The sequence below is a fragment of the Gambusia affinis genome, linkage group LG18, assembly GCF_019740435.1.
Source record: "Gambusia affinis linkage group LG18, SWU_Gaff_1.0, whole genome shotgun sequence".
Classification (NCBI taxonomy): domain Eukaryota; kingdom Metazoa; phylum Chordata; class Actinopteri; order Cyprinodontiformes; family Poeciliidae; genus Gambusia; species Gambusia affinis.
The window spans coordinates 8831497-8847923 of NC_057885.1; the positions used below are offsets into that span (position 1 = coordinate 8831497).

At 40.1% G+C, this 16427-nt stretch overlaps 1 protein-coding gene across 2 annotated transcripts in view; it reads right to left on the minus strand.

The window, feature by feature from the left end:
* The window catches only part of col4a5 (collagen, type IV, alpha 5 (Alport syndrome)), a 55156-nt gene that overhangs the window by 14502 nt on the left and 24227 nt on the right, over positions 1 to 16427 (minus strand). For both annotated transcript variants that reach the window (XM_044098306.1, XM_044098305.1), the window contains exons 2-29: positions 16112 to 16168; positions 13896 to 13985; positions 13030 to 13074; positions 12616 to 12660; positions 12473 to 12535; positions 12300 to 12353; positions 11504 to 11530; positions 10569 to 10649; positions 10183 to 10245; positions 10025 to 10060; positions 9832 to 9873; positions 9652 to 9747; positions 8915 to 8968; positions 8751 to 8807; positions 8323 to 8367; positions 8177 to 8230; positions 8029 to 8070; positions 7373 to 7466; positions 6831 to 7118; positions 5706 to 5795; positions 5190 to 5260; positions 2341 to 2529; positions 2083 to 2251; positions 1619 to 1711; positions 1432 to 1536; positions 1210 to 1307; positions 890 to 1040; positions 651 to 764 (exon numbers count right to left, since the gene is read on the minus strand). In XM_044098306.1, the coding sequence (XP_043954241.1) occupies positions 651 to 764; positions 890 to 1040; positions 1210 to 1307; positions 1432 to 1536; positions 1619 to 1711; positions 2083 to 2251; positions 2341 to 2529; positions 5190 to 5260; positions 5706 to 5795; positions 6831 to 7118; positions 7373 to 7466; positions 8029 to 8070; positions 8177 to 8230; positions 8323 to 8367; positions 8751 to 8807; positions 8915 to 8968; positions 9652 to 9747; positions 9832 to 9873; positions 10025 to 10060; positions 10183 to 10245; positions 10569 to 10649; positions 11504 to 11530; positions 12300 to 12353; positions 12473 to 12535; positions 12616 to 12660; positions 13030 to 13074; positions 13896 to 13985; positions 16112 to 16168 (2413 nt within the window). The remainder of the gene's footprint in view (positions 1 to 650; positions 765 to 889; positions 1041 to 1209; positions 1308 to 1431; positions 1537 to 1618; positions 1712 to 2082; positions 2252 to 2340; positions 2530 to 5189; positions 5261 to 5705; positions 5796 to 6830; positions 7119 to 7372; positions 7467 to 8028; positions 8071 to 8176; positions 8231 to 8322; positions 8368 to 8750; positions 8808 to 8914; positions 8969 to 9651; positions 9748 to 9831; positions 9874 to 10024; positions 10061 to 10182; positions 10246 to 10568; positions 10650 to 11503; positions 11531 to 12299; positions 12354 to 12472; positions 12536 to 12615; positions 12661 to 13029; positions 13075 to 13895; positions 13986 to 16111; positions 16169 to 16427) is intronic.

Sequence of the window (16427 nt, forward strand, 5' to 3'; positions counted from 1 at the left end):
GACACACTTTCTAATTGAATTCAATTGGCTGTACATTGAGCTGGTGCAAAAGCAGGTACACTGACACACTCTGCTGTTAGTTCTTGCTTGGTGTGCTCTTGCGGAAATCGCACTAAGTGACGTTAAGAGTGGTCGGGCATCAAAAGCGTTTGAACCAAAGAAACTGGAAGAGACGCTCATGAAAGTTTCTCCGACATTTGGTGGATCAAAAATGTGGTGAAATGAGGTACAACGTAAAGACACGGAGACATTTTCCTAGACAAAGACAAAAGGTCCCACAAAATAGTAGAGCAGCCATTTACAGACATGGCATCTAACGCTCTATATAAGTATAACATGCTCTAATCACGAACACACAGAGAGTAGCGACTTGTGCTTGTAAATCAACCCGACAAACCCAAGTTTCAGCGTTTCGTAAGGTGCTCATGTTGGAAACTGTTGACTTCATTAAAGGCGAAACACTCCATCCAAATCCAAACACCAAACATTGGCTTCAAAAGAGTCTGTTATGCTAACAAAAAAAGCTAACAAGTATTTAATCTCATAAAACACTCATAAATGATATACACAATGGAAAAAAAAACATAACTCTCTATTCCAACTCCTTTGACAGTAAGAAATCAACCTCGACCTAATCTTTTGTGACATACCTTGTGGTCCGATTGGCCCTGGGGGTCCAGGAGGGCCTGGAGGACCTTGTACACCACCTGTTGAGATTCCAGGGGGCCCAGGAGGTCCACGTTGGCCTTGTGCGCCGGGCTCCCCTAAACAAGGACAAGTAAAGGGGTAGCTGTCAAAAAAAGCTTTTGTGATTTTTAACAATCGTCTTAATTTGCTGTATTGGCAATAAAACAGACAAACTAATGTATTCATACAATATTTATAATACCTTTCATTCCTGGTCCGCCATCAAACCCAGGTCGCCCTGGTCCACCTGGGCCGCCGGGGAAACCACGATCCCCCTTTTGCCCAGGGTATCCTTTAGCTCCTGGTTGACCAGGTGGACCCTGAGGACCAGGAAGTCCAAAGCCTGCGTCACCCTATTGAACGCACAGACAGGGAACAAATCAATGGATCATTTCACTCAGTCAGGAGGGGAAGATATTAAATGTTCGGCGGACAGATTTATCCAAGACAGGAAAAATAATATTGCCCAAAATTAAAGATAGTTTCAATGCCTGTCAATCATTTGAGAGATAATTAGCCTACCTTTGGTCCAGCATACCCTGGTGGCCCCGGGGGTCCATCTATTCCCGGTCTCCCTACTTTTCCAGGTGCTCCCGGCTGGCCCGGAATACCCGGGAATCCTATCGAACAGACGTGAAAGTTGGTAACATCGGTAATTAGGAACCAAAAGCAGATGTAAAGATTCACATGAGCATTTTTAAGAGGGAAAAGAAGCATAAGACGGATGGATACTTATCCATTTACCCTTCACTCCAGGAGGACCTGTAAGGCCGATGCCCGGTTGTCCTGGTTCACCCTTTGATCCAGGCAAACCTGTTAAACCAGGCTGTCCATCCTGACCTCGCGGACCTGATAAGAAGTAGCAATTTGTGCATTATTACTGTTGTTATGGTGAAAGTAAATGCTTTACTTCACATGTGTGGGATGCTACCTGGTGGACCGGGCGGCCCTGGGTTGCCATCCATCCCTATGGGTCCTGGCTGACCCTTCTCTCCGACCGCCGGACCTTGTTCGCCTTTTTGACCTACAAATTGAGGTAAACGTTGATTTCCTAGTACATTTTCCTGATCTTAAAATCACATCTGTTTGAACAGCCAATGAAAGATCATTTATGTAACTGTCCAACTGATGTCAGTACGCAGTTTCACACATTTGTGTCTAGCAAGAGCTGCTTTTACGTCAATAAACGACAACTCCACCTATCTGCCGAATGTAAAGTTAAGCTCAACATTTGTTACGGTTTGATAACTTGTTGGCCTTTAAAACCACACCAGAACAGCTTCTAATCCAACACAGGGGTAGCAATTTTTATTTGAAGGAGTGATCTGTGATGTATTAAGTTAAAAAATTAAAGTAAAACAAGTTCATATGAGAATTGATATATTTGCTTCTTGCCTTGTTGTCCGGGAATGCCAGGCTGTCCTGAGCTGCCCTGATCACCTTTCTCCCCTGGTGGACCTGGGCTTCCATAACCAGGACCGCCCGGTGGACCTCTGTCTCCTGGGAGGCCGGGCGGACCTGTGTCACCAGGAGGACCTCGTTCTCCTTTTAAGAGCAGAGGCCCCTGCAGACCGCAGGTACAAACATGTATGAAATGTCTGATGGAGGGTTGGATTGATGTAAGGCAGCACAAAATCCTGGAAAGTTACCCACAGGAGCTCCCTTGGGGCCAGGAGGCCCAGGCGCTCCGTCACGACCGGGTCGACCGTCCAGGCCAGGCAGACCGGGTGGTCCAGGGAAACCACTGTCACCCTTCTCTCCTTTCACACTAATTCCGAAGGTATCTCCAGGATCTCCTTTCTCTCCGGGGGAACCTTGAGGACCTACAGGACCAGGATTACCCTATAGAGGAAACAAAAGTTGAAGGGATGGAGGGATGACAATGACATCTAATAGGAGGCAAGATAGGCAATAGACTGACTCTTAAATTTGAAAAAGAAAAACAACTCACAGTTATTTAGATTTAGCCTTGCTCAGATTTGAATGATTCAGTCTCTTTATTATTATCAGTTTTAAATTTCTAATTATTCAACCTTTCCATATGTAGAAGCTCAAAACTCTTTTGCTCTTGCTTCCACTTTCAACAGCAACAACAATTACCGTCAGCAATAAAAAATTAATAAATGCTCTCTTATTGTTTGTTGTCTGTAACGTGCTACAAAGACGCAAAAAAGGTATTCTTCACAAATCTCCATTGAAATAAAGTTAGGAAATAAAGTTTTTATTTAACAGGGGATAAAAACTATCCAAACCATTGTGGTCGTACCAATTGGCCCCAGACCTAAAAATGGTTCTCCCACCCTTGAAAGCAACTACTGCCTTTCACTTCGACTGTGAATGAATTCTAGCTCAGACCCCTATGCAGAAGTGTCGTCCTTCACCCACATTGGAGGGCTCTGATTAAGTACGACTGGCCTGTTTAAGGTTCCATCACAGCGTCTCAATCAGATTCTTTGAGTCCTTCATCGGCAAACTTGTCTGCCACTTGCCACATCTTTGTTCGGCTTGCATGTCGAAACGATGGATGGACATTGTCCTTGAAGATTTTCTGGTAAAGAGCAGAATTAACGGTTTCATAAATTCCAGAAAGTCAGCCCGGTTCCCGAGGAAACGAGGTTGTTCCTGGGTATCACACTGCGGCCACCATGTTTGAGACGTAACCGTAAGATATGGCCATCTTCCATCTTCCACTTTTGTTCCAGTTTCTCCAAAATTCCTGAGAATCACGCAGACTTGTATCTGCGAATGTGAGGCAGGCCTTTGTGTCCTTTTGGTCAGCTGTGGGGTTTTGATTTTGAAACTCTCCCATGGAAGCCATTTTTGCCCAGGTTCTGTCTTATTGTTGAATTGTTAGCACTGGCCTTCAAGGGGGCCAATAAGATGTTGCTCTTGGTCCCTTTGCGGCCACCTGAATAAATCATTGATATGCTCTTGAAGTAATTTTTGGTAGACTGGACATTCCTGACAAAGGTCACCACTGTGTCACCACTGTCTCCATTAGTAGATAATTGCTCTCCCTGTGGTTTGATGGAGTCCCAAACTCTTGATAGATGACTTCAGTTAATTTGTTTATATTCCGTTCTTGAATGGGCTTGGTTTTAGACATGGTGGGCTTGTTTTTGAGCTTTTAGCATAATTCATGAGGTCAAATATGTCCTATTTAACCCAACCATGGTCTTAAGAGGCAAGGTAATTTGGACAACTCAAGCTTTTTACCTTTTGGTCTGGTGGTGTCGCACTGACCTTGTGTGTGGTTTCACAACTTTTTTTGTGGGGGTCTGTGTGCAGTGATGGCATAGTTACTTTGAAAAAGTAACTTTAATCGGATTACTGACTCCTTGAAAAATTAACTTAGTTAGATTACTGACTACTTAATTTGTAAAGTAACTAAGTTACATTAAAAGTAACTTTTTTAGTTACTTTCAGCAGCTGCTAACTACAATGCTCTGCCTCCTGTGAAAATTACATAGATCTTTGCAAATATGCAATGTTCTGCGTTACGGCCCTGTGTTGGTTGTCAGAGCTCAGCGCTCCTCCTGCCACGCCACAACTGCTGCACAGATTTGTGACATGTATCCTTAATATTAATAATTATGATGGCATTTAGTTGCACAACTTTACGGACTCGTTCATTCGTGGCTGTTTTCACGTTTATTTTGCTGTTCATAATAGTCTCCAATTTTCTGGAGCGTTGCGCCTCCTTTCCTGAAGACACTTAAAGGAAGCTCAATATAATTCACAGGTAATATATTAACTTAACATTAATAAAGACACAGTGGGACGGATAATCCGGGAAATGATGGACAGGGAGAGCCTGACTAAAACTAACTGGGGTTTATGTCTGCTTATTTCCAAACCCAAAAAGGCACAACCCGTTACTCATTAAATCTGCAAGCGACTTTACAAAAAAACAAGCCGAAAGCCGCTTATAATAATCGGACTTGGCGATCAAAACTCAAAATAGTTTCAGTTTTCCAGCAACAAAATGCACAACTCCCTCCATTGTTTGTGTTTCTGTCCCTGCTGATAGTGTCGCATAGAAAAGGTGGTCACTCCCCCCATAGAGGAAATAAAATTTAATTACAAAAGAAAATAGTAATGCAAAGTGATTTTGATAAGGAACTGTAGTCTGAATACTGGATTTGAAAGAGCAACGCGTTAGATTACTCGTTATTGAAAAAAGTAACTCGTTACTGAAAAAAGTAACTCGTTACTGACGTCACTGTGTGTGTGTGGTTTCGGGAACTGACGGTCTGATGTGACACCCTCCTGTCTTCATGCCGTCCAACCGTGACATCTGCCGCACTCCTCCTGAGTGTCGAGCTATGACCGTAGGAGGGTTTTAGTGATTTCTTGATCCTCCAGGTTTGGAGGTAATCTTTGTTTTGGTTGTGTACATAAGGTCATGTTGGTTTGGATAGTTTTTTTCCTTTAACCCTTTGACACGCAAACCCCAAAATTGCAATCTTGTACAAAAGTCATGCTTGTCAAAAACTACTCACAGGGGGTCCACTAAGGCCTGTTGTTCCTCTAAAACCCATTTCTCCCTTGAAACCTTGCGGGCCAGGAGAGCCTGAGAAAAATTAGGAAAATAAATGGAAGCACAGTATATTTAAAAACACATCTTTGATGTCTGGTTCAGAGCACACAACAAACAGTGCACCCAACTATGGCTTAGCTTTTCTCTACAGCTAACTGGCCATAATCGTCACATTTCCTACTGCACACAGCAAACATCTTTTGATTTGACAATAATCACATTTTTACTATTTTAAGATGCCATGAATTGACTTTTTGCCTCTTTGCTTCCCGATTAATCAAACGTCTGCTCCAAATGTTTACTTACAGCTCGTTATGAGGTAAAGTAAGTAAGCAAAACGTAATGCCGAATATATATGATTTAACAGAGCAGATCTGAACATTTTAAGTAACCAAATTGCAGCTGATAGCACACGAGGATGTCAGAAATAAACACATATATAAGGCAAAAATTTTTTTTTTAAATCCACAGACGTTACCTGGGTAGCCTGGGGGTCCTGGGGGCCCTGGGGGCCCCGGTATAGGATTGCCTCCGTCAATACAGTTCACACAGGTTTCTCCCTTCTGACCTGAAACATCGTGAACGTCGTCAGTGCTTTCTGTGCACAGCTGCACATCTCTTATGAACCATTTGACAATTCTCTAAGATTTTTTTTTATTACACATTTGATTTTACTTTGGTTGTTTTTTTATTTTTATTTTTTTATTTTGATGGGGTATTTTTCTGAATACCCCCATCTTTTAAATCCTTGAAAATGGATTCCTAATAGAGGGTTAATATGCAAAATCAACTTTTTTGAGCTTTATCATTTTATTCCTTCATCAGAAACAAACCTGTAGTGTTGCTCTGATTCTTTCAAGCATGTTTGAGAAATCCTTGAATCTCCCATGGCAACCACTGAGCTGTGCAAAATGCCTGCTCATGCAATGCCCAGCCTATTTCTGCAAAACTCCTCCTTGAAGCTTCAGTCTCCAGTTTGAGCGCACAGTGCTCCCCCAGACTAGTGGCAGCAGCAATTAGCAAACACCTGCTGAGCTTATTCTACAAACTACCTCTCAGTCCAACGATCCTGAGAATAGTTGTAAACGGCATCACAGAGAAGCACTGTTACTGAAAGGGTAGGAGCTTCTTAAAGAGACAGAGTTCAGTTTTAGCTATGACGCAATTGTTTTTGAAGTTTTGAAAGTAACAACGTTACTTGATGTTGTGTTATAAAATGGCAAGAAGATACACAACATCCACGCAATATCAATTGTTACAATACTAATAAATTCAAGTAGTAGTAATAAGCTGTAAAAATAGAAGGAAATTAAAGAGATTGATTAAAAATCATTGATTGATAAAAAAAAAAAGTGGACGACATTAGAAACATCTGCCAACATGTCCACATCTAGCCGTCTAACCAAGTTTATCTTGAAAGCAGACTGCAAGACGCTAAAAGAAGTCTCCAAAAGAGGCTAACGTTATTTCAGTGTAAGGGTGAAAGAATAGCTTTTGTGAGTAGGGCGCGGTAACCTTTTGCGATATTAGGAAACAGATTTCCGCTTCGTAAAACCAAGCCGAATAAGTCAGATATATATTACTGAGCAGGTTATTTTTTTACCTTTCTGGCCTTGCTCTCCAGGATAACCTTTTAGACCCTGGATTCCAGGAGGCCCAGGATCTCCAGGAAGGCAGTTATCGATCGGTGAACTATAGCCGGGAGGTCCAGGCGGCCCTTGTGGACCAGGATTCCCGGGATTTCCCTGACGTCCTGGGGGACCGGGCAAGACAATGGAAGGACTGCCGGGGTCTCCCTTCTGACCTTTGTCTCCAGGGTAACCTGGAGGACCTGGAGGGCCGCTGCCGCCTATGCCTGGAACTCCTGGTGAACCCGGAGGCCCCGAGAAACCTGCAGGAGAAAGATCAACATAATCACTAAAAATGAGGAAGGTACCTTAAGTCGCTTAAACTACTTAGAATCATCACAAGCGCAACCAAAATTATGACGATCCAATATCCTCTTCTGACCGAATTGCTTTGTTACCAGTGTTAAAATCTTAGCGAGCTAAGTTTAATGGGGTTGGCAAAAGTGCTAACTGTTCAACTACAAGCAAAAATATTTACCGAGTCGGTTTTGTGCCTGTATCTATGTCTTAGGATTACCTGTTGGTCCTCTTTCTCCTTTAGCTCCAGGAGGTCCAGAAGCACCGGGTTCACCTTTTGGACCAACAAGAACTCCATTCGTAGGCCGAATTACCTGGTGAAACAAAAAGAGGAAGAGAAAGGTTTATGCTAGACAAGTGCTGTAACCCAGAAATGTATGTCAGCGCAGTCCTTAAGGTCTAAGGATCAATAGTGATCCCCAACTGATTGGACCTCAAATCTTGTTGAAAAAACTCTTGGTCTATGATCAAAAAGTCAACCAGGTTAAAGTTTTTCAGTCCTAGCTAAGAGTGATCAAATATCCCACCAGAAATATGCCAGAAGCTAGCTAATATATGACAAGGCAACTCGGGAAAAGAACGGTTCAAAAAAATCAACAAAAGGGTTAATGGAACATTTATACTATGCCCATGATGAGAAGATGTAAACGTAGCATGTAGCAGTGATTAGCAGCGATGCTAAATATCGCTCTTGTTTACGCTTTTTTACCCTATACACCCAAAGTTCAGACATTCGGGGACTAATTTTCTAGATCTATTCTAACAATATAATAAAAATTTTTTTTAAATATTAAAGAGGAGAAAGTTCATTCGGGAGACAAAACGGTTCTGCACTCAGCAAATGATTTTGGTGTCTAATGAATATCAGATACATACCGGTCCTGGAGGTCCCGGAAATCCTCTGTCGCCTTTTTCTCCCTGTTAACAGGTGGGAGAGTGACTTAAGCAGTTTCAAACATTACCTGTTGAGCTGTTGATAATATGGGACGACAGACAATGAACAGCATTTTCGGAAGAAACCCACTCTCTCTCCATCTCGGCCTGTGAGACCTGGACTTCCAGGCTCTCCTCGGAGTCCCTGATGGTGACGGAAAGTCACAGATGTAAGTGCCGCGGTTTGAAAAGAGATGCAAACTCGTACATTTTGCTGGTGTGCTTCTTGTAACTCACTGTGTATCCTGGAGCTCCTGGATCTCCGTCTTTGCCGGATTTTCCCTGTGAAAATTGGAAAAATGACTAGATTTGCTTACTAAAAACAGAGGAGAAAACTTTGGACTTGATTGCGCTCCAGTAGCCTCCACGGTCACCAGATCTCAGTCCAGTCGATTTGGGACATTATGGTACGGGAGAGTCACATTGTACGTAAACTAACATGCTACCATGTCAACATGGATGGGAATCTCTGAAGAATGCTTCTGGGACCTCATTGAGTCTATGTCATGAAGAATGAAAGCAGTTCTGAAGGAAAGAGAGGGTCCGACACCAGAACTACGAAGGTGTAGCTAACACAACCACCAGTGAGCATCTCATGGTCAGAGGGAGACGTCTAACACCACCACTGTTAGACGTCTGATGAGCTCTTGACTAATGATACTCACTCGTTTTCCTGGTTCTCCTGGTTCTCCTTTCTCTCCCTTCTGGCCACCATAGGGACCCTATCGGATCACAGGGACAGGCGTGCAAAATTAGTTTTTCTTGCCTGGTCTTTACAGGGTTTCTTCATATGAATGAACCTGGTGGTGAGATGGTAACTGATACCTACAGGTGGACCTGGGTTGCCTGGGTCACCTGGTGGACCTGGAGGGCCAGGGTCACCCTTTAGAGATAATAACACAGAAGAAGAAGAAAAACACAACAGTTACAAAAGCACTTCAATTAAACCAACAAGAACATTTCATGTCTTTATTAACACTTTTTTTTTTTACAGTATTCTGGTTGAATCACTGTAATATTTAATTTTTAACCAATCATATTACTTCATATATAAATGTCTTATGTACTCTCTACTGCCACCATGAGGTGAAAGATCAAATTGAAGGCTGTAGCCTGTAGCAGGGTACGGAGCTTGATGTTAAATATGATGGTCTACAATTGGTCAACCTTGATAGTAATGCACAAATATAACTTCTATAACCAGTCTTTTTTTTCTTATTATTCTCTCATATGACTTCATTTATTTAGGAAAGAAAGTCCAGAAAATTCTTAAAAGTAAAGACATTTAATTATTTGTTTATGCCATTTCTGCCTCTTCTATTAACATTTAGAATTATTATTTTTGGTTTGGGTGTGCAGTCAAACAAAATAGGAGAAAAGTTCAAAAGGACCACCTGAAAAAAAAATGAAAATATTGGGTCAGTTTCTGGTCCTGTTGCTCTGAAATTGTGGCGAATATTTAGTCCAACATGCTAAAAAAAAAATCACCACGGACTTCTAATGTAATCTGATTGTATCTGTTGGAATGGAAGAAGCGTAACATCAAATTCAGAAGTATGAAGGTACCTTGTCCCCTCTCTGGATCTCTGTTGGTGGTGGTCTGATCTGTTCCCCCTGACCGGGTCCCGGGGGACCGGGAGGTCCCGGCAAGCCTTGATCACCCTGTAAAAAAACCCCCCAAAACTTTATTAGTAACTGTGATCAAAGTACAAGGCATCAATGAATGTTTTTGGACTTTTATTCTACCTTGTCTCCTTTGGGGCCTTCAAAGTTCAAACCCATGTTTCCCTGTTGGAAGTTTGAAGAGAGGTTAGAACAGAGTGGATCCAGATTGAGTTCGTTACATTACAGCATGAAACATTATTTTTGATCGTCTTTTGCTTATTTACTCGCGTCATTAAAAAAAAAAAAAAAAAAGGCAAAAAGTGACTAATTTCACCTTAGGTCCAGGAGGACCTGGAGGACCTGGAACACCCTGGAAGACCACAGAAGAAATGTTCAAGTTTAGTTCAGGAATGTTAGTCCATTGCTTTTAATGATTTGTGTGTGTGTGCGCGGGCGTGTGTGTGTGCGTGTGTTTCAGAAGCCCTCCTTTACCTGGTAGCCTTGGATTCCTGGAGGGCCAGTCGGGCCTGGTAAACCGATGGGTCCAGGACTGCCCTGTGAAAACATAAAGAAACAAAAACATAAAGTCTAAATTCATTATTTAGAAAAGACGCACTGACTCCATCGCTGGATTCTCCTTTTATGCGGTAAATCTTACAAAACAAATAAATAAATATTTGTTTTGCAGATCTGATAGATATTTGTCTAACTTTTTGATAAATATAAATCATATCATGAAATGAGTGAGAAGGATATGAATTTCTACTTAAAGGTAAGGTGAAGGTAAATCTCATTGGTTTTTTTACATTTTAAATGAGTCGTTTTGAAATCAGTGGTTTGGTAAAATACAACATAGAAGTGAAGAATGGCTTCCTCACCGGAGACCCTGGCAATCCGGGCAAACCGACTGCTCCTCTTGGCCCAAAATTGTTGGTGGAAAACACATCTCCACGGTCTCCCTTAGGAAAAGGAAGAAAAAAAAATCATTCATCATCAGCCATATGCCATGAAAACCAGTCCTTTCTAGAAGAAGAGCTGAATGTACATCATATTTTCAAGACTATTGGGTCTCTTGGCTTTAAATACACACATGAATTTGAGTGGTGTGAAATGATGCCAGGCCACCTTTATGTAGTAATCTACAGCTTCATTTCTTCTGAGGAGGCTTTCCAGAAACTTTAAGTGTGTGTTTAGACGTGTTTTTGCTGTTTTTCTTATTTGCGAGGTCAGACGGTGATGTTGGACGAGATGCCCTGGCTCACAGTTTCCACTCCGGTCATCAGGTAAGTTATTTTATACCAAACCGGATTATACATGTCTTTATGGACATGTCTGTATGTCATATTGAAACATTAAGAGACAAAGGCCCAGTTTCGAGGAGTTAAATTATGAAGTAACTGTTTTTTTAAAGTCATATTTGACATTAGCTACTAATTTTATACACCACTGCTTTTTTTTTTCTGCTTTTTTCCCTGTAAACCTCGACATTTAACTTGTTAAAAACCAACTGTATCTTTACTATGTTAGCAATTTGGGAAATTATGATTTCATTAGATTGCTGCAAGCTACCAAAAACGGTATCATTGAAAGAGGAAGGTCTCAATAAAATCTACCAAAAGAGCTTTGAAAGTCCAATGAAACGGTTATATTTGGGGATGTAGTAATCGAGGATCTAGGCCGTAGAAAGACTGAGCCAAGATTCTGCACTTTTCAAATGATTCATCATACGTTTGGAAGAATTTGTATTTTAATTGGATCTGAAAGTAGCATAATGTCAGGCATCAATTAAACATTGGAGAGGTCTTACACCTACCTTTTCTCCTGGGAGACCAGGTGGACCCTATGAAGGAGGAGACAGATGGGAGACGGGTCAGATTCTGATTGAAAATCAGTAAAAACCTTTGTGATAAAAACTACACTGAACCTGTAGTTTTGCTTTAATTTGCGTCCAAAGCGCAATGAATGTGAGCTCCGTTCAGGAACATCCCGTTGTTCTACACTCATAACTTTATACATTTTGCACTTCTTACACTCTTAAACAAAACTAAAAATGTATCCAAAATGTAGCAACTGTCACATTTACAAACGTTTTTTTTTTTTTTAAATCTAACAGAAAAATATTTGCATTTATTTTGTATTTCAGCTTTCCCTTGTTAAAACACGTTTCAAATGAGTTGTATTTTTTTTTGTTTGGAGGTTTTCAACAAAAATAGAGTAAAATATTCTAACATTCATTTCACTTGTCTTCAAAGAAGGTTAAGTGAATAAGTCTCCACTTAAAAGTCTATCATATTTAAGGGAAGCAGATAAAATACACTGAAAATTTTAAGCTCAGACAAGTGAAACACATTACTCATAATTTTGAATCATTTCAAAAGGCTCCAGGAAAGAAAAAACTACACGGGGTTCCTCGAAAACGTTCCTAATGTTGAAAAATGCTTTGAGTTTTCAATAAAAGGTGAATCCTCTTAATACTAAAGAAGGTGCTTAAATTTCTCTTCCAGTATGGGCAGTATAGGATACGCCTGAATCTCTACAATGAAAAGTACAGGTTTTTTCTAGTATTATTTACTACCTAGCAAAAGTAATTTGTTTTATTAATCACTTACTGGAAATCCTTGTCGTCCAGGTATTCCTGAACTTCCTGGAAAACCAGGTTCACCCTGAAGACAAAGAAGAAAGAAAGCAAGGGTTCTTCTCAGGATAAAGAAGATACTGTACGATACAATGAAAAAACAACAACAACAACAAATACAGCTAAATTTTAATTTCGTTCTGTTACCTTTGTCCCATTACAACCCGGCACTCCCCTCGGGCCTGGGGCTCCGTCCTGTCCTGGCAGACCCTGACAGGAAATGCATGGTTGAGTTACACGCGAGAGTTAGGTTTGGCAAAAAGAATGGTTCTGGATTATTTTGAATTTACTGGAAGTCCTGGCGTTCCTGGAAATCCAGGCAATCCGGGCGGTCCCTGTTGGGAAACGAAAAGAAAAAAAAAAAATTATTTAGAGATTCTGTAAAGACAATTTTAAAAAAAATCTCTCTTTATCCAACAATGTTTGAAATATGGCAAAGTGGAGACATCTGGTGTCCACAATGGGGTATTACAACTGAAGATGAACGGATAAAACAGTTAAGAAATGCCTCCAAACGAATCAAATAAAACACAAAGAGTAAGAATGAAAAACAAATTATTTTTTAAAAACTTTTCTCATGTATTTAGGTTAAATCAAAAACAAATCAATAAAACTTGATTCTTCCTTTTGCATAATAGAAGTTACAGACAAAACATTTACAGGTTAAAGTGAAATTCTGCTTTAAATAAAGCTGATATACATACTCTTATTCCTTTTGGACCAGATGGTCCCAAAGGTCCATCACTTCCCTAAACACAAAACAAAACAAAGAACATTATTAATAAAAGATGTGGTTAAAAACTGGGAGACGTTGAGTTTGACACTTTAGGATTCAAGGTGACTAAAAGGGTGATGAAGGTCAAGAATTCTGATTTATAAAGAACACATTTTCCTGGTCTGACTCGTCTAGGATTTTCTAATAGCGTGTGGTTTGCAATAAAAAGATGACAAAAGAATGATCAATGAGTCATATGAAAACAGAGAGTAAGCTGAGCTGTTTGCTCAGCTGATTTCACTGACGTGAACTTGAGCGACGTCTCATTCTCAACGTTGGCCAACATTTTCCAGGCATAGCAGAAAATACGTGGAAAATGTAGGTATTTTCATTTAGGAAGGCTCCTGTAGGAAGGCTTTCCGTAAAGGTTGGGAGTGTTTATAGGAATTTTTACCCAATTTTTTTTTTTTTTAAGTACATCTATGAGGTCAGACATTGATGTTGGACAAGCGGGTTTGGCTCAAAGCATCCATTCCAATTCATCCCAGATCTCGGAAAGGAGTAGGATTAAGTTTAAACTGACTAGTAATGGTTAGGTTTTAATAGTTATTCTGTTTACAGAGTTAATTGAATTAACACACATACGCAGTTTTTGAAAGAAATATGCTTTTTTATTTTGACCTCACTTTCAAGATAATTTGTCCTGTTTTGCTAAACCTAAAGGCCCACCGTGACGATTGATACTCTTGATTCTTATGGATCTTTTAGTTCAGTCCAGTGTTAAAACGTCTTGACAAAACTATTTTAAGTTCTGTGTGTGTGATCTGAAATGTTTGAGCGTTAAGCCAAACTCACCTTCTCTCCTCTAGTTCCGATTGGTCCCTCAGGTCCGGGGAACCCTGGGACCCCTGGCTGTCCGGTAAGACCTGGGAAACCCCTCTCCCCCTGCAAGCCACCACACACAAACACACACGCAGACACACGCAAACAAACACACATAAACACACAGTCAGTTGATTCCATTTGTGTTCTTTACATGTTGTTAATGGTTTTGACCAGCCTGACGTCCAGCTATAGTCATCATGAAACATCAAAATGTAGACGTAGGATAAATTGAGTTGCAGTTTTTGTACGTGACATTCTGCTCTTAAAGGAACAATCACAGATGTTTGTTGGTAGAAGATTCACTTTTCAAATAAGAGAAGGGTCCAATAATGTGACACTGTTACGTTACCATACAGCTTTCTTTATGTCAGTTAGTAGTAGGGCTGGACGATATGACTGAAAAACGTATCACGAAATAACCGTATTGATAATTATTGATAACTTTTCCCCTGGAACTGGTGGCATGACATTTGCTGTTTTATCCTCACTTTTCTCTCCACTGCATTGTTTTTTTTTAAAATGATTTTTAAGCAGCTATGAGGCAGAGAAACACAAAAGTGCTGCTGTGCAAGTCACTAAACAGGTTGTTGCTAGGTAACCAAAGAGGGACTGAGTTTGTTGATGCCACCAATCTTGCTTAGCTGGCCATGAGAGATTCAGTCTTTCCTCTGCCTACATCCCCCAGAATGCTGTGCGGTTCTGCACCGGAGTTCAGTGATGTAATATCTATAGATATTGATCAGGTGTCTGTCGCGAAATATATTGTTATTGATTTATTGTCCAGCCCTAGATAAAAAAGGGACAAAACCAATCAGCTCAATATTATCAGCTGTGAGTTTCTTTTATTGAAATGATCATAAGAAAGTCAAATATTTGTAAAAAGTGTTCTGTAAACAATTGCAGATCCAAAACATGGAAAGGTTCTTGCATGCTTGCATAATTATAAGACCGACATGCACACTTCTGCTGCAGCTGATCCAGAATGCTGCTGCTCGTGTTCTCACTAAAACCAGGAAGATAGAGCACATAACACCAGTTTTAAAGTCTCTCCACTGGCTCCCTGTAGCTCAAAGAATAGACTTTAAAATACTGTTGTTAGTTTATAAATCACTGAATGGTTTAGCACCACAATACATTAAAGATCTGCTGCTGTTGTATCAACCTTCCAGAACTCTCAGGTCTTCTGGTTCTGGTCTGCTCTGCATCCCCAGAACCAGAACCAAACGAGGAGAAGCAGCATTCAGCATCTATGCACCAAAATATGGAACAAACTTCCAGAAAACTGTAAAACAGCTGAAACACTGACTTCCTTTAAATCTCAACTACAAACCCACTTGTTTAGAGTTGTATTTGAAACGTAATCAATTGCAAATTTATTGACGGAATCTGACTATGTTGTGTTTTGATGTTGATTCTATGTTGCATTGTAATTTTGTGTTTGATTTGATGTAAAGCACTTTGAAATGCCTTGCTGCTGAAATGTGCTATACAAATAAAATTTGATTGATTGATTGATTGATTGATTCTTTTTTTGTTTTGGTTGATCATTTTTATTTTTGGAGCTAAATTAGTATTTTTTTTTTAAATCTAAGTCAGCAGCAAGAATAGAAAGTCGTTCTTTCTTCTAAAGTGTTTGCTGTTTTAATCAGAGGGCAGGAAAAATGTTAAATGTCAAATACTAGAAAAGTAAGACGGAGAAAAAGTTTTTGTTGTACAACTTACCTCATAATAAGTAAAATTCTCTTATATTTTAAAGTTTTCTTCTGTAAAAATTTTACCCTAAAAGATTTTTAAAAGTGCATCATCTGGCTGCATTTGCTCTGGGGGCCAAATAAAATCACCAAGGGGACCGCATTTTGAGCACCACTAACTAAAAATTTATTTCTGCAATTACAGCTGCAAAGTGTAAACCTGTAGACTTGGAAAATATTTGCAACAAGACACTTGCATCCGTAACGGCAGAAAAAGGTGGCTTTACAAAATGTAGACTGAAAAGTATAATAAAACTTAAAATCTGCTTTATTAAAAATAAACTATACATTGCTACGTGTTTACATTTCACAAATATATGGTTGCATTGCGACCAAATGAGAAGATAAACCAAAACGCTCAAATACTTTTACAATACGTACCATGTTTATAAAAAAACACTAACTTTAATACACTTTATTTTATTTTATTTTTACCTTTTCTCCTTTCACTCCACTGCAGTCACACTTGGAGCCCCCACACCCATTGCAAGCCTGCAGAAGAAGCAAAAACAGAGCTAACTTTAATGAAGAGAACTATTAAAATATATATACATATAAATACAGTGATTTTCCTCCGAACAAGAGCATGAGGGTCTGAGTCCCAGTCTCGCCACTAGAGGGCCCTCTGTCATCACAATAACAACTGGCGGCATTTCTTCCCATAGAGGAGGACTCCTGCCCGCGGTTTGTTTCGTGCTTGGGAGAAAGATACAAGCTCAAAAACAACAACAACAACAACAACAACAACAAC